The sequence below is a fragment of the Cnephaeus nilssonii genome (genome assembly GCF_951640355.1).
Source record: "Cnephaeus nilssonii genome assembly, chromosome: X".
NCBI lineage: Eukaryota > Metazoa > Chordata > Mammalia > Chiroptera > Vespertilionidae > Cnephaeus > Cnephaeus nilssonii.
Genome location: NC_137071.1, coordinates 8,724,663 through 8,750,947, shown reverse-complemented (window position 1 = coordinate 8,750,947; position 26,285 = coordinate 8,724,663). Strand labels below are relative to the sequence as shown.

At 35.8% G+C, this 26,285-nt stretch overlaps 1 protein-coding gene across 3 annotated transcripts in view; it reads left to right on the top strand.

The window, feature by feature from the left end:
• Nucleotides 1–26,285, top strand: part of RPS6KA3 (ribosomal protein S6 kinase A3) — a 116,410-nt gene that overhangs the window by 21,815 nt on the left and 68,310 nt on the right. For 2 of the 3 annotated variants that reach the window (XM_079764843.1, XM_079764841.1), the window contains exon 2: nt 10,605–10,661. In XM_079764843.1, the coding sequence (XP_079620969.1) occupies nt 10,620–10,661 (42 nt within the window). In that variant the 5' untranslated portion in view covers nt 10,605–10,619. Of the gene's footprint in view, nt 1–3,282; nt 3,330–4,285; nt 4,323–10,604; nt 10,662–26,285 lie in introns of those variants that run through there. The other variant, XM_079764842.1, reaches the window with a different exon arrangement.

Below are 26,285 nucleotides of genomic sequence, written 5' to 3'. Positions count from 1 at the left end.
AGGTTATTAAATCTCAACCTAACTTTTTTCCTTTACTATACATAATAACATACCTCTCATGGCTTGCTAATGATTAGTTGAGATTAAATGAGAGAATATGTACAACACAACTAATACTATACTTGGAACAAAATAAGAATTGAATAAATGATAGCTGTTATTAGTATTTCCTTGAGCCAGTATGTATTTAGAAGAATTAATTTCTGAATGAGGGCTTAGTTTATTGCTTTATTCAATTTTTATCATAATCAGAAGATATGATCTGTGCAATTTCTGCTTTTAAGAATTTTGGATTTTATGGTCTAGAACACCATTAGTCTTTTTTTAATATATCTTTATTGTTGATAGTATTACAGATGTCCCCTATGTTTGTTTTTTTTCCATTGACCCTATTGTCTGTGTCCATTAGCTATGCATATATGCATATAAGTTTTCTGGTTAATCTCCCTCCACTCACCTCCCCACTCAATTAGTCTTTATAATTTTTCATAGATACTTGAAAATAACCTATATTCTTTTTTTAATATATTTTTATTGATTTCAGAGAGGAAGGGGGGGGGAGAGAGAGAAACATCAACGATGAGAGAGAATCATTTCTCGGCTGCCTTCTGCACGCCCCACACTGGGGATCGAGCCCGCAACCCAGGCATATGCCCCCGACCGGAATCAAACCTGGGACCCTTCAGTCCGCAGGCTGACACTCCATCCACTGAGCCACACCGGCCATAATGTATAAAGAATATAGGGCTAACCTATATTCTTTATACATTATAAAATTCATTATCTACTTATTCTCATATAAATTACGTCATATGCTTGGTCCTTATTTTGTGCATTATGCTAATTGTCATTAGTGTGCTAAAATTCCTGCTTCTATTTTGTTTCCATTTATTTCATGTTATAGTCCCCAAAATACCTTTTGTTTTTTGTTGTTAGGTTAGTCTGTGATTAAATGTTCAATACTATTTTGCATTTATTATTTTAATAATATATTTGGGGAAAAATAACATGCTAATTATAGAAAATTTGAAAAATAGAGAAGCAAACACAGAAGGAAATGAGCATCTTTATTGTTACTATGAAATACCATTACTAAAAGATTTAAATGTGATTAAGAGTAGGGGTTTTAGAATCAGATTTGGGTTTGAATTTAGGATCTGCTTATTAACCTTAGGCAGGATATTAGGTTTTTTCATTTATTGTAATATTTATTGAGCACTTACAATCTGTTAGGCATTTTGCTAGGGATTGAAGACACAGTGCTTAAAAAGATGCTTAATTTCTTCAGTTGTAAATTAGTGATAATGCCTCAGAGTTATCAGAAGCATCAAAGATGATCTATAGGACTTAGCACTTACCTGGTGCATGGTAATTCCTTAGTAAATGGTAGTGGTTATTATTACTACATACAGTATATTAAGTACTACCGTACTTTCTGACGTATAAGATGACTGGGCGTATAAGATTTTCCTGGGTTAAAAAGTCGTTTTATACACCGGAAAATACGGTATATTGGACTATATTGATGGGCTTAGATATAATGGATTAGATATATTAGACTACTGAATATTTTTAGTCCAATTAAATTACCTTTCTCATTGGCTTAAGGTTTTTGCCCTCACAGATTATTTTTGGCCTTAATTTACAAACACTTGCTTTCTTTTTCTTTATGTTTTTCTATGCTTATCTGTTTTGTTTGGGTTTCTCTTTAAAGTAGTAAGTGATTATGTGGATGTTTTAAGCTTTTAAGTTTTTGTTATCAAGCATTTTAAACACATGCCACAGTATCACCGCCCCCTCTATGTACTCTTTCTTCCCCTCCCTGGCTCCAGTGGATTCTTTTGAAGCTAATCCTAGATACATCGTCAGATGTAAATATTTACATCTATATTTCTGAAAATATAAAGACTTTTAAAAACATAACTACCATATCATCATCATTCATAAAAACATCAGTAATTCTGTAATCCCATTAAATTTACAGTAAGACCCTTAATTTTAACTAGATACTTCACACTTTACATTTCTTACATTATTTTGGAATGATCTCTTCATCTTATTTTAAGTTTTTTATTGTGTTTGAGGTTTTTTATTTTTTAAAATATATCTTACTGATTTTTTACAGAGAAGAAGGGAGAGGGATAGAGAGTTAGAAACATCGATGAGAGAGAAACATCGATCACCTGTCCCCTGCACACCCCCTACTGGGGATGTGCCCACAACCAAGGCGCATGCCTTTGACAGGAATCGAACACGGGACCCTTCAGTCCGCAGGCCGACGCTCTATCCACTGAGCCAAACTGGTTAGGGTGGGGTTTTTTATTTTTGCCATATGGATTGTTTGTTAAGGAGGTTATGAAATAGTGATGAAAGAGTTATGGAACTGGAAAGACCTGGGTTTGAATTTTGCTTCTGCCATTCACTAATTAACTTTGCTGAGCCTTTGTTTCCTCATCTGTAAAACAGGGATAATTATGCATACCTCGTGATCTTAGGGTTGAATGTAATGCCTGTGTAAAGTACTATTCACAGTCTGCCAGTTACTATCTTATAGTGATTTGGACTGCAATAAGTAAATAAAATTCTTGGTTATTGTATGGTTTTTTAAAACATTGCAAATTTTATATTTACTAGCTAATTACTAAAAATAGTGGTTTTTAAATATCCTTTTAGGACAGAAAATTTAGAATCTTTGTTTCTCCCTTCTTCCACTAACTCTTATTTTGAGTTCACATTAATTTAGCCTGAGATTATAGATCTTACCTTTAACTTTCTAAAAAGTTTTATATTGTTTATATTCTTATATCATTTTTTTGCCTTCATTTTGACCCTTTTTTTAAAGTGGGCTTAACTATTCTATCCAGTTATTTCTAGATATTAAGTTGGCATCCGTATACTTCACCATTTCTTTCCTACTTCAATATTCTTGAATTCTTATTTTGATTCTCTTTCAATAGTCTAGGACACACCTTTGAACAATTTATGAAAAATGGTACTACCAGGATGGTGATATTTATAAGGCTTTGCAAACCTAAGAATAATTTCCTGTGGCATTTGTACATGAAAAACTAGGACAAGGTATAAAATTCTTAGATCATAATTTTTCCCTTTCAACTCTGTAAGTCATTACTTCATTGTCTTCTGGCATTTTATTGTTGCAGGGGAAAACTCTGAGGTCAATCTGGTTTTAGTTCCTTTGAAAATAACCTATTTTTTTCTGCTTGTATGCTTATAGGATTATATCTTTATCCTTGAAATTTAAAAACATTTGCCAGGACATGTCTTGGTGTTGATGATCTCTGTTGAACCTTCTCAGTCTCCAGTCTCAGGTATTTTTTTTCGGAACTGGAAAGTTTTCTTATACTTTTGATTGATTAAACTGCTCTGTTTTTTCTTTAGGAACATTTGTTATTCATAGATTATTTCTATGTCTGTCCTCCATAGTTTTTAAATACTTTCTTTCATTTTCTTTTTCATGTACTCAAGTTTGTCCTTCGTGGCATGGATTCCGTTTTCTGCAGTGTCAATTCTAATACTTGCTATTCACAATGCAGATTTAATTTTGGCTACCGTGTTTTTTTTTTCTTCTTATCTCAACATATTCTTGTTTCATAAGCAGAATTCCCCTTAGGGGTACACTCTAAAAAACATGAGGTGGATTCAGGCCTAAAATGTATCTATTTTCTAAGGCCAAAACCATAGGACCAGAAAGGAAAGAAAAAACTTCTTAAAATGAAGGTATAACCAGAGGTCATTCCTATCCTTGTCTAGAAAATAAGACAGTCTTGACTACTAGCAGGTCTTTAGTTGCTGGAGGAATAGTAAAGCAGGTATAAGGGCACCTTATCTAGAATAAATGGATTTTTCTAATTACATTGATTGTTTTTTATCTTTAAAAATAATATATAATAAATGCATATAATTTTGAAAATACAGTACAAAGAAGAAAATCCTATGACCCAGGTAACTACTGATAAGATTTTATATATACTTTGCCACTTACATGCACACATATTGGGAGGGGGTGCAAAACTGGGGTCATAGTACATAGTTTTGTATCCCTTTTAATTTAATATATTGCAAACATATCTTTGCATCATTAATTTTTCTTTGAGGCCCTGATTTTAACCATTGCATAGTATTCCTACATATGAATAGATGTATTATGATTTATTTTACCAGTCCCCTGTTGGTCATTTAGATTGTTTTCTATTTTTCAGTATAATGAGTATGATGACTATCACTGTACATTAAGTCTTTATGCACATCTCTGATATTTCCTTAGGATAAATGAGGAGCTGATTCTTAATCCTGTCACATTGGTAAGGATTATATACCTTCCTTATTAAGAATATAAATGCTTGTTTCTTGTTGTTTCAATGTGATTGCATAGATTCTTTGGATTCTGAACCATTTGATCATATCTTAACTGAAGTTTGAGAGAGGTTTCTAATGCCTCATCCTCAGCACCTTCATGTAACTCCTGATATATACTTTGGGCAGGAAAACCATCACTGATATCATGAGTTTGGAAGGCAAATATACTTGAAGGTGGTTTAAAAAAAAAAAGTATGGTCCATGCTCATTCTTACTACCTGGGTCTCCACTAGGGCTCTGGACCCTTTCTTTTCCTCTTCCCTCCATCATATTTAAGGCTGTTGCTCTCTGTGAGGAATTCTTTTTTCCCAATGTTCATATGTAACATTTCATTTTTAGGTAGGAAAATGTCAGTACATGGTGTATGTCCTACTAAGTTAAAGTTAGCATGTACTGGGACAGATAATTTTTTAGTCCCAGTATATTTGTATATGATGATCTGCTAAATCAAAGCATTTTTAAAAATTTATTTTATATTTTCTCCAAAGGTGTCACACAATAGCCTGGAAATGTACATTATTATAACATGCCATTACAACAAAACAATCTGTTTAATGGGGCTACTTAAAATGAATTTTTTAAAATAGTAAAATGTTTTTATTTTAAACATTTCCAAATTTTCCTTTAAATACTTGGGAACATTCTAGAAGTCCTAAAACCTTGATTCAGAATGATTTGAATTGGTCAGCCTCTTTAATTTAAACCAGGAAGATGATCTTAAATGATAATTATATACCATAACATTAGAAGTTATTTTGAAAATAATTCCTACTAGTGGGGGAGGGCACTGGGGGGATAAGGACACATATGTAATACCTTAATCAATAAAGAAAAAATTTATTTAAAAAAGAAAATAATTCCTACTGAAACTCAAGCTGGCAGTCTCCTTTATCTGATTTGTTCTGATGAGACCCATAGTGTATGTTATCTAATTTTTTACTTTTACACATTTCAGACTAACAGAGTAAAGCATGATTAGAATTTTCTAACCTTTTCCAGTATTTCACATAATATTTGCATATGTACAATCTGCCAAGCTTTGCAGTTTTTTGGCTGGAAGGCATTATGGTGGGATGAGAGAGGATAAATACATTTGCCTCTCTTTTAAACTATTTTTTTTGTCTGCTCTCATTCTTTACCCACATTGTATAAAAAAATACCACGCATATGAAAGATATCTTCCACCCTGCTTGATAGGAATTTGGCTGTACTAAGTGGTGAAACAGGTTATCTTCAACACTCTCCTGTAGTTGTTCACTGAATTGCATTTAGAAGTTAACTATAGAAATGTTAAGTGTTTCACAGTCAATTGAGGCAAAAGAGGGGACAGGAAGTAGCATTTACTGAGCTTCTATTGTCCTTTGGTGGATCCTTTTAATTACAATATTACTGTGAGGTAGATATTATATGCATCTTATAGATGAAGAAACTGAGGCTCAAAATGTAAGTAACTTACCCAAGGTCAGATATCTATAGCAGTAAGTGACAGGATGGGGTTTAAATATGGTACTAGCCAGATTCAGACCACCTGTTTTCTCTGTTTCTTTGAATTAGAGGAATAAGTTTTCTAGTTTAATAGATGCTATTTCTTGAACTTTTGGAACTATAGGAATTGCAATATTGAGTCTGACTGATGGTCCATGTAACCTAATCTTTAACAAAGCCAAGAGTCATTTTTCAAAAGGGCAACTTCTTAGCTGCAGAACTAACTGTGCATTTATAACAGATAACATTTGAATCCTTGTTTTGATGAAATGATACCAAACATTTGTTGAAGTAAAAATCCATTTTTGGTAGATCTTTGTAAAGATACTGCACTGCTATTAGCCTCCATATTTTCTTGCTTTAAAAATTAAATTGTTCAAAATTTTAATCTTTGCTAAACTCAGAAAAGAGGTAGATATTTTTGCAAAAAGTAGAGCATAAAATACCTTTAGATCATGTTTTACTCAATTTTTTTTCTTGGATTGCTTTGTTAGTTAATTAGCTGGGTAAGGAGTTAAGAAAAGAAAATATATTATAAAATTTATGGATCACATGAAGCTGAAAATAGTAAAGAGGCTGATAGCCAGATTCGGAGTCTAATCTATAGAAGCTAGCCATAGATCAGAACTGGAAAAAGATGAAACAAAAATTTAAAATAAGATTTTATTCATGAGACTATGAGTAATAAGTACAAAATAGAGGATACAGGACTTAGTTATAATGTAAATAAAGAAGACAAGTGGGGGAGAAAGGGGTCCTAATATAAGGTGACAGGAGATCTATTTGACTTTGGGTAGTGGGCACACGGTGTAATATACAGATCTTGTAACATAGAAACCCACACCTGAAACCTGTATGTTCCATGTTGACCAATGTCACCCCAATCAATTTAATAAACAAAAAAAGAAGATGAGGATCTAATCAACAGATAACTTAGTATGACTCAGCAATGTGTTGTGGCCATTCCAAAAATATTGCATGTATGAATTGCATTAATATTAAAGTTATTTAAGACAGTAGAGGGGATATGCCCTTTACATTGATCATATCAAGGTTGGAATGTTCACTGCATGCAATTCTGTATACCACTCTTTAAGAGGAATTGGTTGCATGCTCAGAAAGAAGATGGTCTCATCTGTAAAAGGAATGTTTGAAGGAACTTGAGCTATCTAGAAAAGAACAGCCTTGGGGTGGTTTGCAGTTATAGCTGTAGATTTACTTCCTGTGAGTTTGCAGATATAGTGCAGGCAAGTCATCATATATTAGTAATCCTCTTAAAGGGAATTTGTTGCTGAGGAAAGTTACTGTATAATGAATTTTATCTAGCAGCCAAAGCTTATTCTCAGATGGTATAGTAGGCTGCCTGGTGAAGTAGTACATTCTTGTCTTGGTAGTGTTCAAATATAGATGAGAATGGTATAGAAAGAACCGAAGCATATGATGTATATTTGGAACAGAAGACTTTCAAGATTTCCTTACAAATCCTAAACTTATTTTTATTCTAAGATCAAAAGGACTTTATGGAGTATTATTTTATCCTCAATAATCTACCTCACCTTAATAGTTATTTGCATATATATATATATATATATATATATATATATATATATATATAGCTCTTTATAGTTTATAAACTGCTTTCTTATGAGTTAACTCAGTTTTGAGCCTAACAATGACCCATTGGGTAGACAGGGCAAGTATCCTCATTTTGAACAGATAAAGTAACAGGATAGGAGAAAATCTCAATTGCCCCCCAAAAGCTTATAAGTGGCAGACCTAGGACTCTACCCCTGGTCCACCAATTCCAAGTTTAATGTTTCTGCTGTACCAGTTTGCCTTAAAAGTAAGTTATAAGTTGTGATTCTTGCTTTTCATACATGAAAGTCGCAAGGAGCAGATGGTTCTCAAATTAAACTTCCATGGAAAATGTAAGTGTAGCTCTAGTTAGACCTGGGTTCTAAAACCCTAATATTAGAAGAGATGTTGAGCAGATTATTATAGAAAAATAACCCTCTACAATTAATGAGAAAGTGTAGTTTGGGTTACTAGATGAATAATGATAACATTCACTAAGATACCAAACACAGGAGAAGTAGCAGATTGGTGGGCCACAGAGGGGGTGATTGAATTGAATTTTGGATGTAATTAAAGTAGCTAACATTGATTGTTTACTAAGTGCCAGGCACAGTGTTTAGGGTTTTATATCATTTATCTCATTTAGTCTTCAAAACTCTCTGAAGATAAGACTTTTTAATCTTTACTTTCCAAATGAAGAAACTAAAGCTTAGATAGTTTAAATCATATATCTAATGCTTGATAATTAGTGCAAGAGCAGAAATCTGATCTAGGTTTCTGACTCCAAAACCAGTGTTCTTAAAAGAGCTAGTTTTCAGTTTCATCTGGGATGCCTGAATAAAAATAATCAGTGTTCAGTTGAATAAATGGTTGTGGCTTTTAGTAGAAAGATGTATCTTGGAGTTGAGTCTTTGCCATAGAAATGGGCCTCTGAAAGTGTCTTAGGAAAATAAAGATCTTATACCCGCCTCCCCTTTTCTGCATTTTGGCACCATTTCTGTGCTTTGTAACATTGTATAGGCATTTCCTAATATAGGAACATGGCAATGGTAAGATATGTACACATATAATACCTTAATAAAAAAAATTGAAAAAAATATATAGGAGCATACTCTGTGAGTGTTTTAAAATGAAAGCTACCCTTTTTATGGATTAGTAGAATTGTCCTCTAGGATGGATCTCTAGGATGGGGGCCATGTTTGTTAACCTTTCTTCCAGCTTGGTGCCTAGAACATAGCAAGAATGAAATGAAATGGATGGATGGATGGATGGATGGATGGATGGATGGATGGATGGATGGATAAATAGGGATGGGGAGAATAGAGAAAGGAGTTCAAATTCAGAGCAGCTGCCTCATGAGGGGTATAGAGTAGTGGGTGGCTTACCTTTTATTTTCTAGTTGATAGTGCTCCAAAGATGGTTAGCTTAGATTCTTGTCCATTTGCTGAATTAACAAGTGGTCAAGGGAATTTATGCCTTTTTCCAGTGAGGGAACTGGAGAAGACACTATATGATCCTGACTCTGGTTTTGTTTTATTTTATTTTAAATTACACAAATTATACATATTCATTGTAGAAACATTAGAAAATTAAAACAAGCAAAAGCAAACAATTTAAATTGTCTAAAATTCTACCACCCAGAGATAGCCATTATTAACATTTTGATGTATATCCTTCCAGAGTTTTTCCCATAGAAATATATACATTGAAACATGTATATATTTATTTAAAATGGGATCATTACAATCCATATTGTTTTGTAAACTGCTTTTTCACTTATTACATGTGACTGTCTTTTCATGTCAATAAATTTACATCTTTATCATCATTTTTAATGACTGCATAGTATTCCATAATGTGGATGTACCAAATATATTTAACTAGTTCTCTGTTGTTAGGAATTTAGATTTCCAATTTGGAGTTCTTTTTGGAAAAAGTTATGGTGAGCATTCTTGTATGTACATCTTTGCACACTTGTCCATTGTTTTAAAAAAAAGTCGAAATGATGGGCCGTTTTTAATACAGACTTATATTGCCTTCCTGAAAGGTTGAGCTGATTTACACTTTCTCTAGCAGTATATCCTGAGTGGTATTTCCCCCATATTAGTGCTAGCTGTTATTTCTTCTGTAAATCATTACCAATTTGAAAGGCAGAGGTATATTTTGGTTAAATGCATTTCTTTGATTAGTATTAAGGCTGAACTCTTTTTTCCCTTATTGCTCTTTTCTGTTGAAGTTCATCATTTTTTCTTACAGGTTTGTAAAACAAAGCTCTTTATGTATTGAGGATACCAAACCTTTGTCATATGTTGCTTTTAATTTTTGTAATCAGTTTGTCTTTTAACTTTTTTGTGTCTAGTAGAAGTTTTTATGGATTCAAATGTCAATTTTTTCTTCATTACTTTTACCCTACTTATCCCATAAGTATTATTCACCTGTATTTTCTTCTAATACTCCTATAGTTTTCTTTTTGACATATTTTTAATTTATTTTTATTGTTGAAAGTATTACAGATGTCCCATTTTTCCCCATTGACCCCCTCCACCCTGCACCCCCCAGGCCTTCAACACACTATTGTCTGTGTCCATGAGTTAGGCATTTATGCATATAAGTTCTTTGGTTAATCTCTTCCCACCCAACTAGCCACCCCTACCTTCCCTCAAAGATTTGACAGCACTTTTGAATTTTTTAACATTTAAGTGTTTAATCCATCTGGAATCTATTTTGATGTAGAGATCTAGCTTAATTTTGCCCTGAAATAATTAATCAGTTGCCCTGATTAATTATCAATGGAGTTGGAATTTAGAATGTTTTTCCCATAGAAAGTGTTGTAAATGAAGTTTGATAAGGTTTGAATAAGATCATTTGTAATACATTTAACTATTAAAATAAATTCAAGAGCTCACCTGGAAAGGTAATTATCATTTATTATATCATTTCCATTGAAAAATGTTTTTATAGTTTAAAATAAACTATTTACATGTTAACTTTGAAGCACAGCCCTGTTGCCAATTGGTAACTGCTTACTTACATAGTTGTTCTGTACTTCATTAGAACCCTTTAGGGGTAAAAATATTTCTATGTGATTTTGTTTTGTCTGCCTTCATTTAACTTTAACTGATGTAAGATCTGCTTTGGTAACTTTCTACTTGCTGTGCTTTTCACAGAATGGACAGCAAATTATGGATGAACCTATGGGAGAGGAAGAGATTAATCCACAAACTGTAAGTAAATATTATATAATAAGGGATATGGATAAATCAAGTACCATAAATTTTAATTGTTCATACTTTTAAACTGAGCAAAATAATGGATTTTATAGTATTAGAAAATTGTTGATGCTTTCACATGAATTTTACCAAAATTCATTCTTGAATATGCCAGTGACATTTAGAAACTGATAAAACTGATTTTAAAAGAATGAAAAAAAATTGCTCTCATATTGTTCAAAGTTTTCATTAGTACCTTAAAGCTTATTTTTTAAATTAAATCATAGATTTATTGGAGAGTAGTAAATATATTGCCTCTCCATGCAAGATAACCATTGTTAGCAGCTCAGTTATTATTTTATTTTTGTTCTGTACATAAGACAATTATTGCTGATATTTATAAAATACATATATTCTGCAACTCATTTTCATTTACTAGTAATATCTTAAACATCTTTTATGACAAAAATGTAGATCTACATATTTTAAATGGTTGCATAACACTGTTTTATGCATGTCCTATACGTAATGTAATTTCCCCTATTTATTTTTGGGAACTTGTGTTTCAGTAAGATATCTATAATAATAAAAGCATGATATGCTAATTATATCAGACATCCTTCCAGACGAAGCCAGGGCTTCGAAGGAAGCCTGGGTCTTGGGTGCCTGCCAGCGGCCTGAGGGAAGCCCGGGCCCCGGGTGCCAGAGGGAAAGCCGGTGCCGGCAGCCAGGGGAAGGAAGGCCTACTCTTACACGAATTTCGTGCATCAGGCCTCTAGTCTATATATAAAAGGCTAATATGCTAAGTGTCTGTCTGAGTAATGACATCATGTAACAACGCCCAGCTTCCTCTCCCTAGTGACTAGCCTCCTTGGAGTTGAGTTTCTTCAGCCCAGGAACATGACTTGCTTTATAGCCAGGTGGGAACATTTTACACTGTAACCAAATGTCTGTGAAGCGTTTTCCCATGCCTCATCTCATTTGATCCTCACAGAAGTCCTAGAGTAGGTGGATAGGAGACTCAGTGAAATCCTATTTTCTTTTCATTAGCCAGAAAACGGAGATTTAGAAACTTGACTCAATGAAAAGAAGTAAGAAATGGTGGACCTTGAAAATGACTTCAGGTTTTCTCACTGTGCAGAATATAGTCAAACACTGCCACAGTTAAATATTTTACCCTTTGTTCTGTCTGCATGATCTACAATAATAATCTGCTTCGTGTTGATATTTACTGCTGTGTTGCTGACAATTACCTGAAAGAAGTTGGGGTGCTTCACTGGGCTGGAAAAAGTTTAGCTAAATCAGAAAGTGGGTCTAATTAGGCAAGTTCATTCTATATCTATAAAAGGCTAAATTGACTTGCACATGCATGATACATATAAAGCTCTCACTGGCACCAATCGCACATGTGTGTTTTGATCTGTCATTGTCGATTGTGAATTTGGTTGACACTTCTATTATAGAGAAAGGGTGAATAGTGATATTAAAATATTTTTTCTAATTAATTTCCTTTCAATGTGCACAAATTCATGCACCAGGCCACTAGTAGTCTTTGAAAAGAATGAGCTGGAACAAAGGGTATGAACTTTTAAATCTCAGTAGACACTGCTAAATTGCCCATCAAACAAAAACTTAATTTCATATTGAATAGGGTATGGTCAAGCAGGATATTCAACATTGCATATTATCAGAAGTTATTTTTAATTTGGGCCACTCTAAATAAATAATACTTTCTCATTCGATTTGCATCTCATTTGATTATTAGTTAAGTTGAGTATCCACACATTATTGGCTTTTGTATTTTTGTGTTGGTCCTATTTTTGGGGGGGTTACTTGTCTCCTTATGATCTGTATTATTTCTGTATATATTCTGGATATTAACTCCATGTTTATAACATATCTTACAAATATTTTCTCCCTGTTTTTTAAGATTGATTATGCTGTCTGTTGCATATGTACAGAAGTTTTCATTTTTGAGGAATCAGATCTGGCTACTGGGTTTCATGTTTTGGTTAGAAAATCCTTTCTTGCACCAAGGTTATAAACATATTCTCTTACATTTTCATCTACCACTTTTATGGTTTTATTTTTTGCATTTAGTTCTGTGATCTACTTGGAATTTTAGTACCTACTGTGATGTAGAAATCTAACCTTCCTTTCTAAATAAATAGCCTGTTGTCCTAATCTCTACTTATTGAATACATAAAACACATTCACCTGGCTGGTGTGGCTAAGTGGTTGAGTGTTGACCTATGAACCAGGAGGTCATGGTTCTATTCCTGGTCAGGGCATATGCCCGGGTTGTGGGCTTGATTCCCAGTGGGGGGAGTGCATGTGGCCACCAGTCGATGATTCTCTCTCATCATTGATGATTCTCTCTTTCCCTGTCCCTTCTCTCTGAAATAAAAACATACTTAAAAAAAATTCATTCCCACTCATTTAAGATCCTTCTTTTATCATATATAAAATTGCCATATACCCAATTGTATCAGTTTCCTAAGGCTGCCCTAATAAAGTACCACAAGCTGGGGGGTGTAAAACGTATCACTCCAACCTCTACCTCCATTGTCACATGGCATTCTCCCTGTGTGTCTCTGTATCCAAATTTTACTCTTCTTATGAAGACACCAGTCTATTGGTTTAGGGCTCATCCTACTCCAATTTAACCTCATCTTAATAGTATTATATCTGCAAAGACCCTATTTTCAAATAAGATCACATTCACAGCTACATGGGATTAGAACTTGAACGTAACTTTTTTAACAGTTTTTTAAATTTTATTTTTCTTTTTTTTTAATATATTTTTATTTATTTCAGAGAGGAAGGGAGAGAGAGAAAGAAACATCAGTGATGAGAGAGAATCATTGATTGGTTGCCTCATGCACGCCCCACACTGGGAATTGAGCCTGCAATCTGGGCATTTGCCCTGACCAGGAATCCAACCTTGACTTCCTGGTTCATAGGTCAGTGCTCAACTAGTGAGTCATGTTGGCTAGGCTTCTTTTTCAGTTATATTTGACATACTATATTATATTAGTTTCAGGTATTCAGCATAGTGATTAGACATTTATATACCCCTTACAAAGTGATAACCCCAATAAGTCTAGTACCCATGTGGCACCATGTAAAGTATAGCATGGGGAATATTGAACATACCTTTTGGAGGACACAATTCAACCTACAACATCTCTGAAGATTTTGACTTCACATACAGTTTGAGTTACTCTACTTTTATTGGTTTTTTTTTAATATGGCAAGGCAAGCCTTCCACCTTCTTGCTTTTCAAAATTGTAATCTTATACATCTTCTGGATGAATTTTACAGTCAATTTATCAATTACTCCTGAAAAATTTTAGTGGGATTTTTATCAAAATTACATTTAATTTACAGATTAACTTGATGAAAATTATTTTAATAATATTGAGTCTTCACATCCAAGGACATTCATTTATTTTTATATTCTTTTATAACCTTAGTCGAAATTTTATAATTTCTTGCATATAGTTTTGCCTATTTCTTATTAAGATAACTAGCGTTCCCGTTGCAGGAAGAATCCTGCAATAGGGTTTCCTGCTGCACTCTACCCCGCCCCGCCTGCTCTCCTCCCTTCTCCCCCACCCCGCCTTCTCCACCAGCCCGCCTGCTCTCCTTCCTTCTCCCCCGGCCCCGCCTCCGCTCCTCCCTTCTCCTCCCCCCAGCTTGCTTGCTTCTCTGCAGCTTTGCTCCCTTCTGCAGCTCTTGGCTTCTTTCTACACTGTCTTGATATGCAAATTAACCGCCATCTTGGTTGGGTAATTTGCATACTCGTCCTGATTGGTTGGTGGGCGTGGCTTGGCTGGTGGGTGAGGCTTGGGCGTAGCGAAGGTGCGGTCAATTTGCATATTTGTCTATTATTAGGTAGGATTATTAGGTAGGATTCAGGGTATTTTGTAGGTTTTGTTATATTGTAAGAGGGATGTCTTCTCTGCTATGTCTTTAAATAAAGTCCAAACACTGCAGTATGACCTACCAGGTCCTGCATAATGAGGCCTTGCATACTTCTTTATATCCTCACCTGACACACACATCTACCCTCTACTGAACGTCTAATTACTCAAATGTATCAGGTTCTCTTTTGCTCCCAGGCCTTCACAGGTGATATTCCCTCTCCCAGAATTTTTTTCCCTTACCACCCCCTTCCAGTTAATTCCTGGTCATCCTTCAGATCCACGTTTAGATATCTCTTCAACTGAGACATCTTCCTGATACAACTATCACTTCCATTTTCACCTTGAGTTCAGTGTTTTTCCTTTGTGCTGCCACTGCAGTCCATGCATGTCCTAAATAGCAACACCACTAGATTTTATTGCTTATCATACCTAATAAAATGGTAATATGCTAATTACCATCACTCCGCTACGCCCACGATTGGGCCGGCTGGAGGCGCGGGGGCGGGACTCAGGGTGGCAGATTGGCTGGCGGTAGGAGCGGGGGTCAGGGACTTGCGAGTCCCCGACCCCCGCTCCTCCCGCCGGCTTAAACGGCCGGCGCTGCTTAGGCCGGCGCTGTGGAAGATGCTGGTGGCAGAACTCGGGGTGGCTGATTGCATGGCTGCTGGGACCAGTTTTCCACCAGCAGCAGTTTTCCTCTGGCCACCCGCCTGATCGGAGCGCCTCCCGATCGGAGTTCCTCTCGGGGTGGCCGATCGTGCTGGCGGGAGGCGCTCTGATCAGCGGGTGGCCAGAGGAAAACTGCTGCTGGCGGATAACTGGTGCCGGCAGCCAGGTGAAGGAAAAGTCTATTGCACGAAACTTCGTGCAACGGGCTCCTAGTTTGTTTATATTCCCTACTAAACTGTGAACTGCATGAGGCAGTGACCATTCTGATATATTCCTTGTTTTATATCCAGCACCCCAATAAGTGCTTTTTAATTAAATGAATGCATGATTTATGCTTTGGCTAGCACAGGACCTGGACATGGGGTGTAGTGCCCACGGCTGCCTTCAGATTTGGTCACATTTCTGTAACTCCCAAAGCATTTGAGGCATTTTACTTCATTAATCCATAGTATACATTTATTGGCATTTAAGCAAACATAAAAACAATCAGTAGGTGTTAATATTGATTTTTCTACCACCAGCTACCTTTTTTTCTGTATGTAACAACTAGAGGCCCAGTGCATGACATTCGTACACTGTGAGGGGTGGTCCCTCAGCCCTGCCTGCGTCCTCTTGGGGAGCAGGCCTAAGACAGCAGTCGGACATCCCCTGAGGGATCCTTAGCGCTGCCACAGAGGTGTGAGAGGCTTGTGCTCCCCAGCCATGAGCCTGGCTTCTGGTTGAACAGCGCTCCCCCTGTGGGAGTGCACTGACCACCAGGGGGAAGCTCCTGCATTGAGCATCTGCCCCCTGGTGGTCAGTGCACGTCATACTGACCGGTCGTTCTGCTGTTCAGTCTATTTGCATATTAGCCTTTTATTATATAAGATTCTTTTGGAAGGCAAACCTTCTAATTTTTTATTCTCTTTAGCTAGCCTAAAATCAAAGCAGTTTTCCTTTGCAGTATTATATGGCTCATTCTTTCCCTCAAAGTACTCACAGCATTAGTAACATTTTCCTGTGGAAAAAACTGCATTCTAGAGATAAGGTGAAAAGGTGTAGAACTAAAATATTACCAGTAGTGTGGGTGAACTGCTGGTAATATCTTAGTTGAGCAGATCATTCCAGATTATAGGAATTAGGTTTAAGTATAACATAAAAGCCTAATATTTAATATTTCTGTAATGGCATTAAATCCAAAAGATTGTCAAAATATGTTGGCTTTATACTTTTAAATTATATTTGCCTTTAATGTACAATTTAAATTTTTTATTTTTTCAGTTATTGATAATTTAAATAGTGAAAATTGAGATGTCATATTAGTTATCTATTTGATGCATAACAAATTACCCCAAATTTAATAGCTTGAAACAACATACACTTATTATCTCACAGTTTCTGTGGGCCAGGAATCTGTGTACAGCTTAACTGGGTTCTTTGGGTCAGAGTCTCACAGACTGCAGTCAACCAGTTGGCCAGGGCTAGAATCTCATCTGAAACTTAATGTGGAGAAGGATCTACTTCCAAGCTGACATGTTTGTTGGCCCAGATTCCTGGCCTATAGAAACTATGAGGTAATAATTGTATGTGTGGAATTTGTCAACTGGTAGGCTTTCTAGTAGGTTGAACGGCTCCTTTTCCATGGGCTAGAATGCATAGTGTAATGATTAGCCAGTTTTGAGCACGACAAGATCATAGGATGGATGGAGAATAACAAGAGAGAAGAAACCTGTGTCTTTAATGGCCTAATAATCTGGCAACACCTCTTCACTCTAACCTATCCTGTTACCTATGGAGTGCTCCATGAGAGGAAAATAGGCACTTACCCTGTTTGAATCATTGCATTTGGAGGTCTTTTTGTTACAGCAGCTTAGTCTGTAACTACAGCTAATCGTTCATTAACCAAGTAGTTAATGAATGTCTATTGGGTGCCAAGAACTCTATTAGGTTGTTGGAGACACAAAAGCATATAAGGGAAACTTTTAGTTTTAAAATGGAAAGATAAAGCTGCTTTAGTCCTCTTCTCCTCTGAGAAATTATCACCCAAAACAATAAGAGTAAGAAACAGAAATGTGGTCTTTGAAATTAAAAGACGTTCATAATTGAATCAAGATATGTAATTATGAAAAGAAGATAAAAGAGTCCTAACAAGAGGAAGTTATAGGACCTAAATACTTTTAGAGGAGTATATCATAAGGAAGCAAGCCTTATTCAGGGACCCAAAGCTCCAGATGAGCTTAAGAATGATGTTACCAGGTACTATGGAAAGTGAAGATATAGCACACAGCTGAAAACAGAGATTGATTGAATGTCTATATAAAGAGCGTATACTCTCTCCTCTCCCCGGAAAAGACAAAAGGTATTTCATAGGGAAAAAAATGAACCAGGGAGACTCCAGACTTGGGAAACCCCAAGCATAGTAGGAAGTGGGGTGAGCCACTGGGCTGGAAATAGGGAGATCAAGTAAAAGCCTACTAAGCTGCCCCTCATGTTATCCCTTGAACATGTCCCCTGGTTTCTGTTTGCAGTGGAGCCATTCTGTTTTGGCTGCATTCTCCCCTTCTTTGCACCTCCTGTCTTCCTCTCTTCCCTTTATTCTTTGCCCTGCAATCTAACTCCTTCCCATATCCTAGATCCACTTCTCTTCTATCTTTGTAATTTTAATTCTGTTTTCCTTCTGGCTTCCTAAAGGCGTGATCCTTTCTTGTCTTTAAGAACCTGAAATAAAAAATTTTATTTCCTCCACATATCTTATAAAATATAATATTTGTCATTCAATTGGTTTATATTAGAATATAATGGATAGTCATCACCTTTCCCCATCTCCCTCCCCCAGGAATGTTTGCATATTAATCCATATTTATGTCTAATTAGTTGAATTTCTCAAGCTCTAGCCATGTCTTGTTCTTTCCCTGCTGGAGAGTTGGTTATTTTCATCTTTTATTTTGGTGGGGCTGTGGAGAGAGACTATCTAGCAGAAGGTAGAGTGCTATATAGCACCTCAAGCCAAGATACCTTCCTGGACTCCAGAATTTTTCATCCTTTATTAGCTGGCCAGAGGACTCCATGCTCTGCATGATCCATGCTGAAGAAATAGGGAGTCTTGACTGTTTAGGTCTCCATAGTCATCTAAGAATCATTAAAGCAGTTTCTTGCTTAGTGAGAAATAATTCTCTTAATGGTTCTTATAGTACCAGGTGAAGACTTTTCTGGGGCTTGAGAGTTAAAGGAGATAAATAAATAGTTAGCACAAAGTAAGAACCCAGCGAGTGTTACTTTTCCTGCCCTCTTCCTTCCAGCTGCTGAGCCTGCTCTCTCAGACTATCACCCAGGATAAAGTAGAGCCCTTAGGAACTAGGGTGGTATCTAGTGATTTTTGTGGCTGACAGTAGGCCTGGCTTCAGACAAAATTGTGAAATAATTGGACTTTCTCTTAATTTGGTCCTTTGATCCTTCTGTTACCCTTATCATTCTTTCTAATGACCATGCATATATTAATTGTTCATAACATCAACTTTGTAAATATTATATTACTGTAGTCCTAAACACTATACATATCAACTCAGTCTTTGTAGCTCTTATATTAAGTCACATGCATGATTGTCAAGGGTTGGAGAAAGCTTGTTAAAAGTAGTAGTGATAAAAATGGTTTAAAAAGGTAAAGTGAAGATAGATATTAAAGAATACTTTAAATGCCAGATTAAGGAGCAGCACCCCTCTGAAGTACACAGGCAGGAATACATCAGCAGTGCCCTGTTCAAGTCCTCTGAAGTCATGATGGGTCTTTAGCAGCAGTTTCTCCCAACTTCCATACATGCCATTACTCCAGCTACTGTTTATACAATACAGTTACCCTAAGGCTGCAGTGATGTATATGATGGCCTTCACAAGATCCAGGGAATTTCACCAGTTCCCAGTTGTCCACTGGTTTCCTCCATGTCCTTGAAGGTTCCCTCAAGCTGCCTTAAAACTTGCATTTGAAGATCCAAAATAATACTCATAACCATGAGTCCAATATGTACTTGCATACCTCTTGCAGTCATCATGACTCAAACACAAAATAAACTACAGAAAGCAAGCCCTAGCAGACTTGACACTTGACAGTAAAGAACCCCCTCAAAATAGGAAGTACAATAGTGCACTCATTGGCAGGGGACATTTGTGGGGTTGTACATTAATGGCACTTATTGACTAATTATGTACAGCAGTGATTTTCAACCTTTTTCGTCTTATGGCACACATAGACTAATTCCTATAATTCTGCAGCATGCCACAAAATGTATTTTTTGCTCATCTGACAAAAAAGGTACAATTTTGATTCATTCACACTGGACTGCTGTTATTGTGTTGGCAGTTGTCATTTTTTTATTTGACAATCTAAGGGAAAAGAGGTCAGTGCCCCTGACTAAATAGTCAGGTATTGTATGTGTTAAAAATTCTTGCAGCATACAAGTGTACCTCTTGCAGCACACCAGTTGAAAATCACTAGTATAAAGTATTGTCTGTTGTTCTAATTCTCATTGGCTGAGAGTATATTTTAGCACTTAGAGCATGGGAAAAATATGCTCTAGTTGAATTAAGTATATGCCACTAAGGAAAGTATTTCTGATATAAGTAGCATTATAATTAGCACTGTATAGTAGCATTAAATGGAGTATGTGTATAATAGGTAGAATTTCCAAGCGTGCAAGGTTTCCTTTTGCTACATATTTGGCTATCTTTCAGGGCTATTATTTCACTTCCTAGTGTGCCTTTCCTTCATACCTAGGAGCTTTTTAAAAAATCCCTCCTTTTTTTATCATGGCTTGCCTAACTCATATGGTACCTCTGATCCAAAATTGCTTCTCTTCTGTTCTAGTCTATTTATCACAATGCCCCCCCCCCCTTTTTCAGTTCGAGTGATCTAATCCATATTGGAAAGGGAGCAAACTTATTTGATTAAGTTTTGTGCCAGTATGAATGTTTTATTGAGTCAACCTGAAATACTGGCATATTGAAAGTTATAACCCCTTTACCTAAACGAGTCTTCTCATTTAAACCATTTTATACAGACATGACTTAGTAAAAAGAACACCAGGCTAAACAGAAAAAAAAAGTCTGGATAGGGAAAAGAGAAATGCCATCTAGGATGTATTGCTGCTTCCTGCAAGATTTCACCCGGGATGTTGGTGCTGTTGCCCCCTTATCCTCTCTTTATGCTCATAGCGAGATTTCCCTTGAGACAGGGCCTTAGAAGCAACCTCTCTCAATGGTGTCAGAAGCCACTGCCAGTTTATTCAACTTGATGATCACGAAATGTTTTTCCCATCTCTGATTTAAAACCTTAGAACCTTATCATTTTTTAACATTATCTACTGATGGCTGTGTGCTAGAGTATTTCTCCTGTACTTAAATGTATATCCTTTAGTGTCTGAAAAATTGAATGATCCATACCAAAAAAAATAAATGTATCCTATGGAGTTCGTTAATAACATGTTAGTTTTAAGTTTTTATCATAGGGTTTAGTTTTTCTCCAGAAGGGCTCAGCTGTCATGGAGCCATGAAGATGGTTGATAATTGGGTTTGACAAATGTATGGTGTAGACCAATGTTCAGAAATTTGGCTATGGACCCTCTACTGACCTGTCTTGCTTCAGGGTCTTATCAAAAAATTTAGTAGCTGCTGATTTCTGACCTAATTCAGCCACTGGCCATACATATATACACGCTCTTTTCCCAGACAAAAGTATGTGGTTATACTACCACCAACGTCACAGTCATTCCCACTTCCAAACTGTGTGAACTTGGGTAGCAGGCTCCTTAACTTCTCTCTAAGCCTCAGTTTCTTCATCTGTAGTGTGGATAATAGTACTTACCTCATTGTAGTGAGAATTAACTGAAATAATTTCATGTAAAGCATGGTGCTTAGGACATAGTAGTATCTTAAATGATATTGTTAGAATTATACTTGAAAGAATATATTAATAAAAGAGAATTCAAATAAAGGAACTAAGGATTCAGTGAAAGTAGCTAGAGAAAGAACTACAAAGCAAACCTATAAAAAGCAAGAGGAAGGAATTCAATATAAATTCCAAAATCAGTGAATTAAAAAGGAAAAACAAAACAAAACACAAATGCACAGCATTAGGAAAGCAAAACAGGATATAACCACAGATAGGAAGGAGATAAAACATCACAACAGCCCTAGCCGGTTTGGCTCAGTGGATAGAGCGTTGGCCTTTGGACTGAAGGGTCCCAGGTTCGATTCCGGTCAAGGGCATGTACCTTGGTTGCGGGCACATCCCCAGTAGGGGGTATGTAGGAGGCAGCTGATCGATGTTTCTCTCTCATCAATGTTTCTGACTCTATCCCTCTCCCTTTCTCTCTGTAAAAAAAATTAATAAATTTTTTTTTAAAAAATTACAACAACTAAAATATTTACAGATGAAATAATTTAATGTTAGGGATTTGCTTCAAAAGAATTAAGTATGGGAGTGGGGGGAAGTATGAAGCAGGTTTGGACATAAGTTTTTCTTTGTTAAAAGCTAAGTGCTGGGTACAAAAGAGTTTGTTTTACCATTCTGTCTATTTTTAGATATGCTTGAAATTTTTCTTTAATTTAAAATAGAATACTAAGTATGACTCTATAGGAAAATCTAAATGATATCATTTAGAAAGAGATAGAAAAACTGAGGATACCAATAGCATGAGAGAAATTCAAGTTATTAAAGAATGAGCCCTCTCTCCACAACTACAGAGCCAGGCCTCAATGTTTTGGTAGGAGAAATCTTTCAAACTTTCAAGAAATAGATTATTCCTGTTGTCTTTAAATTGTCTCAAAGCATAGGGAAAATTTTATTTGCCTTCTAGTTTGTTTTATAAAGTTAGCATAGGTCTAAAAATGAAAGTTGACACAGAAAAGAAAACTGCTAATTTATGAATATAGATATAAAAATTACAAATCAAATACAGACCTATATTAAAACAATCGATTTTCCCAGAAATACAAATGCATTAGGACATCTATAGATCTGTTATTAAATCAGTAGATCAAAGGAGAAACACTGACCATATTAATAGGTAATAAAATACATTTTGTAAAAATTGCATATTCATTCCTCTTTTAGTAAAAAGGAAATAGTCTGACTTTAAGATGATAAAACATGTCTAAAATCAAATATTGACAGCATATTTGAATAATTTAGCCAGTATATTCCCAAGGTAGTATGAGACTATGAGAAATTTGGGCTTTGTTCTGTGATGCAAGGCCACTGCAGAATTCGAGTTAGGAGCACGACCTGGTCTGATTTCTGTTTTAAGATGATTCTGGCTGCTCTGAAGAGAAGGGATTGCACAGGGAAATTGGAAAGCAGGAAAACCAGTTAGATGACACTAGATGATGAGGATTTGTACTGAGAGTAGCAGAGGAACTAGAAATAGATTTGAGGTTAATTTCAAAGATAAAATAAGTAAAATTTGTTGATGGATCAAATATGAAAGGAAGGAAATTAGATAAAGGAAAGAGTCAAAAAGAACTTCAGGTTTTTTAGATTGGTAATGTTGCCATTGCCTAAAATTGGGAAGATTAGCTTCTCATTACACTTGAAATAAAATCCTAATCCAAACTTTTTGATAATCTATAAGGCCTTAATATGGTCCCATCCTACCTCCCTGTCTCCTCTCTTTCTGTGGTGTTCACATTCTAGTCACTGAGGTCTTTTGCATCTGCAGCTTTTTCTGTTTGAGGGCTCTAGACCAAACTTTGTCAGGAAACTTTGTCTAGAAACTAGACAGTAAATATTTTACTGGCTTTGTAGGCCATATGGTCTCTGTAGCAACTATTCAAGTCAGCGGTAGGGCAAAAACAGCAGGAGCTCATGTGTAAACAGAGATGGGCATGACCAAGTTTGGTCTCTTCCTGGCGAGGCCTGGCTGTCAGTTTGCCCCTACCTGAGATCTTGGTGTGATTCCCTCATTTTTTAGGTTCTTCCTGCAGGACGACTTGGCAAATAAGTTAGGATAAAAAAAAATCTTAATGCTGCAAACTCTGCTTGTTAGAAATGCAACTTCACTTTTAGAAATTATTTCTAAATGTTTGTCAATGTGCACAAAGGATGAGGACATCCCAGTGGTATAGAAGATCAAATACCCAACCACAGGGGATTTGTATAGTAGAATCCTCTGCAGTCATGAATAATGCATTGAAGGTTATTTAATAATAGAGAACAGGGATCAGCAAAGTAAACCTAAAACCTGTCACCTGTTTTTATAAATGAAGTTTTATTGGAACACAGCCTCACCCATTCTTTTTACCACTGCAGTGGCAGAGTTGACAGAGACCATATGGCCTGCAAAGCTGAAAACATTTACTGTCTGGCCCTTTACAGAAAAAGAAGTGATAATATATGTAGTATGGTCTAAATGTGTGCATGTGTGTATACAAAAAAAGACAGGGGAAAATGCACCAAAATAGTGATTTTTATTTTCTTGGTTTTTTCCCATTTTGTGTATCTTTATTTTTTAAGTTTTTATAATGGACATGCATAATTTTTGTAATAAAAGTTACTCTTTAAATAATAAGGTAGAGGAAACCAGTAAGATTTACAAAGGAAGAAAAAACTAGCTGAAATTTTTATTATAATAAGTTAAATATAAAAGAAAGTTGAGTTAGAGGCAGGAACAGAATGAATAATAATATCTAGTTTCATGCAAACAACCCTGCAGGTAATGTCCATTTCAGACTTCAGCATATGATACTTATTCAGGCAGCCATTATTTGAGTTTCTACTACGTGCTATTCGCTATGGGGATACAAAGTAAGTATGATGCCTGTTCTGAAGATTAATCTGGTAGGGGCAATAGGATGTGCTTAAATAGTAATAAATGCCTTAAGCAATGTACCAAAGGGCTTTAAGAGCTTTCATTCTTGTTAGGTGATAGTTAACACCCAAATAAAGCAGTTGCTTAGTCTTGAGTTGTAACAGGATTGTAAGGGATTCCAATCATGTGAGCTAATCTTTTAACTTTGTTTATGGTGCCTTTTGTTCTTTGGGTGTTTTTTTTAACCTTTATTGTTGAGAGTATTATAAATGTCCTCCTTTTTCCCCCCCATCCCCCCCTCCACCTGGTTCCTGCCCTACCCCTGGTTCACCACCCTATTGTCTGTGTCCATGGGTAATGCATATATGCATATAAGTTGTTTAATTAATCTCTTCCCAGCCTCCCTCCCCATTTCCCTCTGAGATTCCTCAGTCTGTTTCATGTTTCCTTGCCTCTGGTTCTATTTTACTCATCAGTTTATTTTGTTCATTAGATTCATTGTTCATTTATTTTGATTTTTAGATTCAATTGTTGATAGATAAGCATTTATTGCCATTTCATTGTTCATATGTTTTATCTTTTATTTCTTCTTCTTCTTAAAGAAGACCCTTTAATATTTCATGTAATACTGGTTTAGTGGTGATGAACTCCTTTAGCTTTTCCTTGTCTGGGAAGCTCTTTATCTGACCTTCAATTCTAAATGATAGCTTTGCTGGGTAGAGTAATCTTAGTTGTAGGTCTTTGCTTTTCATATGGTGCCTTTTGATGTAGAGAAGTTTTTTTTTAGTTTTATAATCAAATCTATATCAATATTTTCCTTTATGGTTTCTGTATTTTCCAAATAGGTAGCCAAATGTCCGAACTTTATCCTCAGATATAGTGTCATATTTATTCTTTTTTGTCACTGTTTATCTTTCATATATATCACCTTTATTTTTTAGAGTTGTTTTAAGTTCACAGTAAAATTGGCCCTCTTTCAGTGGATAAAAACAATGAAAAGTAGAAGTCTCTGTTCTCCTTATAATGTCTATAAATGTCTACTCACACCCAATCTTCTTGGTGAATATACAGCACTTAATTTATTTTTTCCATCACATTTATCCCCTCTGTGCCCTCTTCCACCTCCACTCCTGTTCCCCCAAATCACTGCACTATTGTCCATGTCCATGAGCTCTTTTTTTTGCTCAATCCCTCCACCCCAAAAACCCCACCACCACCACCACCAGAGCTGTCTGCCTGCTCTCTATCTATGAGTCTCTCTCTATTTAATATGCCACATTTTTGTATTTTGGTTATCTCTGTAGATTGCCCTTTCATTATGCAATAACAGAAACTTCCTTCTTTTTCAGTAACAAGTTGTAGCTCTATTAATTTATGTCAGTGGTTGAGTACCATCATTTACTGTCCTGTTTGTTACTTTTGTTTTCCTATGATTTGGTGAGTGACTTGACAAAATATAATGTTTAACTTCACATGATCATTTAACCAAAGAGTTACTATTTTTGAAAATAAGGCAATGAACCCTGGCCCATATGGCTCAATTGGTTGGAGCATCATCCTGAACCTCAAAAGGTCACGGGTTTGATCCTGGTCAGGGCACATCCCTAGGTCTCCGGTTTGGTCCCAGTTGGGACACATATGAGAGACAACCGATGTATCCCTCTCTCCATCTCCCTTTTCCTCTATCTAAAATCAATAAACATTAAAAAAAATAAGGCAGTGAGTGAAATCTATTTTTTCTAAAGTATTATATAGCAGCACCACGTTATTTTAATTAAGGTGTCATTTCAATTCAGGGAGACTTATTTCAGATTTTGGTATCTGAAATATTGCTTCATTTTAAAAAGCACAATGCACAGCGAAATGTAACTAGTTAACCTGAGCATCAGTAGTCATTAAAGTCAATTTAGATTAATCCTTTAAATTCCAAAAAGGTTATTTGGTTGCTTCTGTTCTTAAGTATTACTTGAATAAAGTTGATGACTAATCCATACAGAGGCACTTCTATTTTGTTTTGTACATCTTAATCTGTTGTACAATAACCATGATGTTTACTTCTTCTTGACATTTCTAGCCTTACTGCCCTTTTGCAGCATTGTAAGGAGCCTTAAGTAATTCCTTTTGGAAAATGGTAGGGTTTGTGTTCTGATGGAAAACTTTCTAAGAAATTCAGGTATGCATTTTTAATCAAGAGAGTGTACAATTTCTCAGGCAGAATTCAAAGTTTTATTTTTAGATATTTATTTGGGTCCCAGTTGATTCTA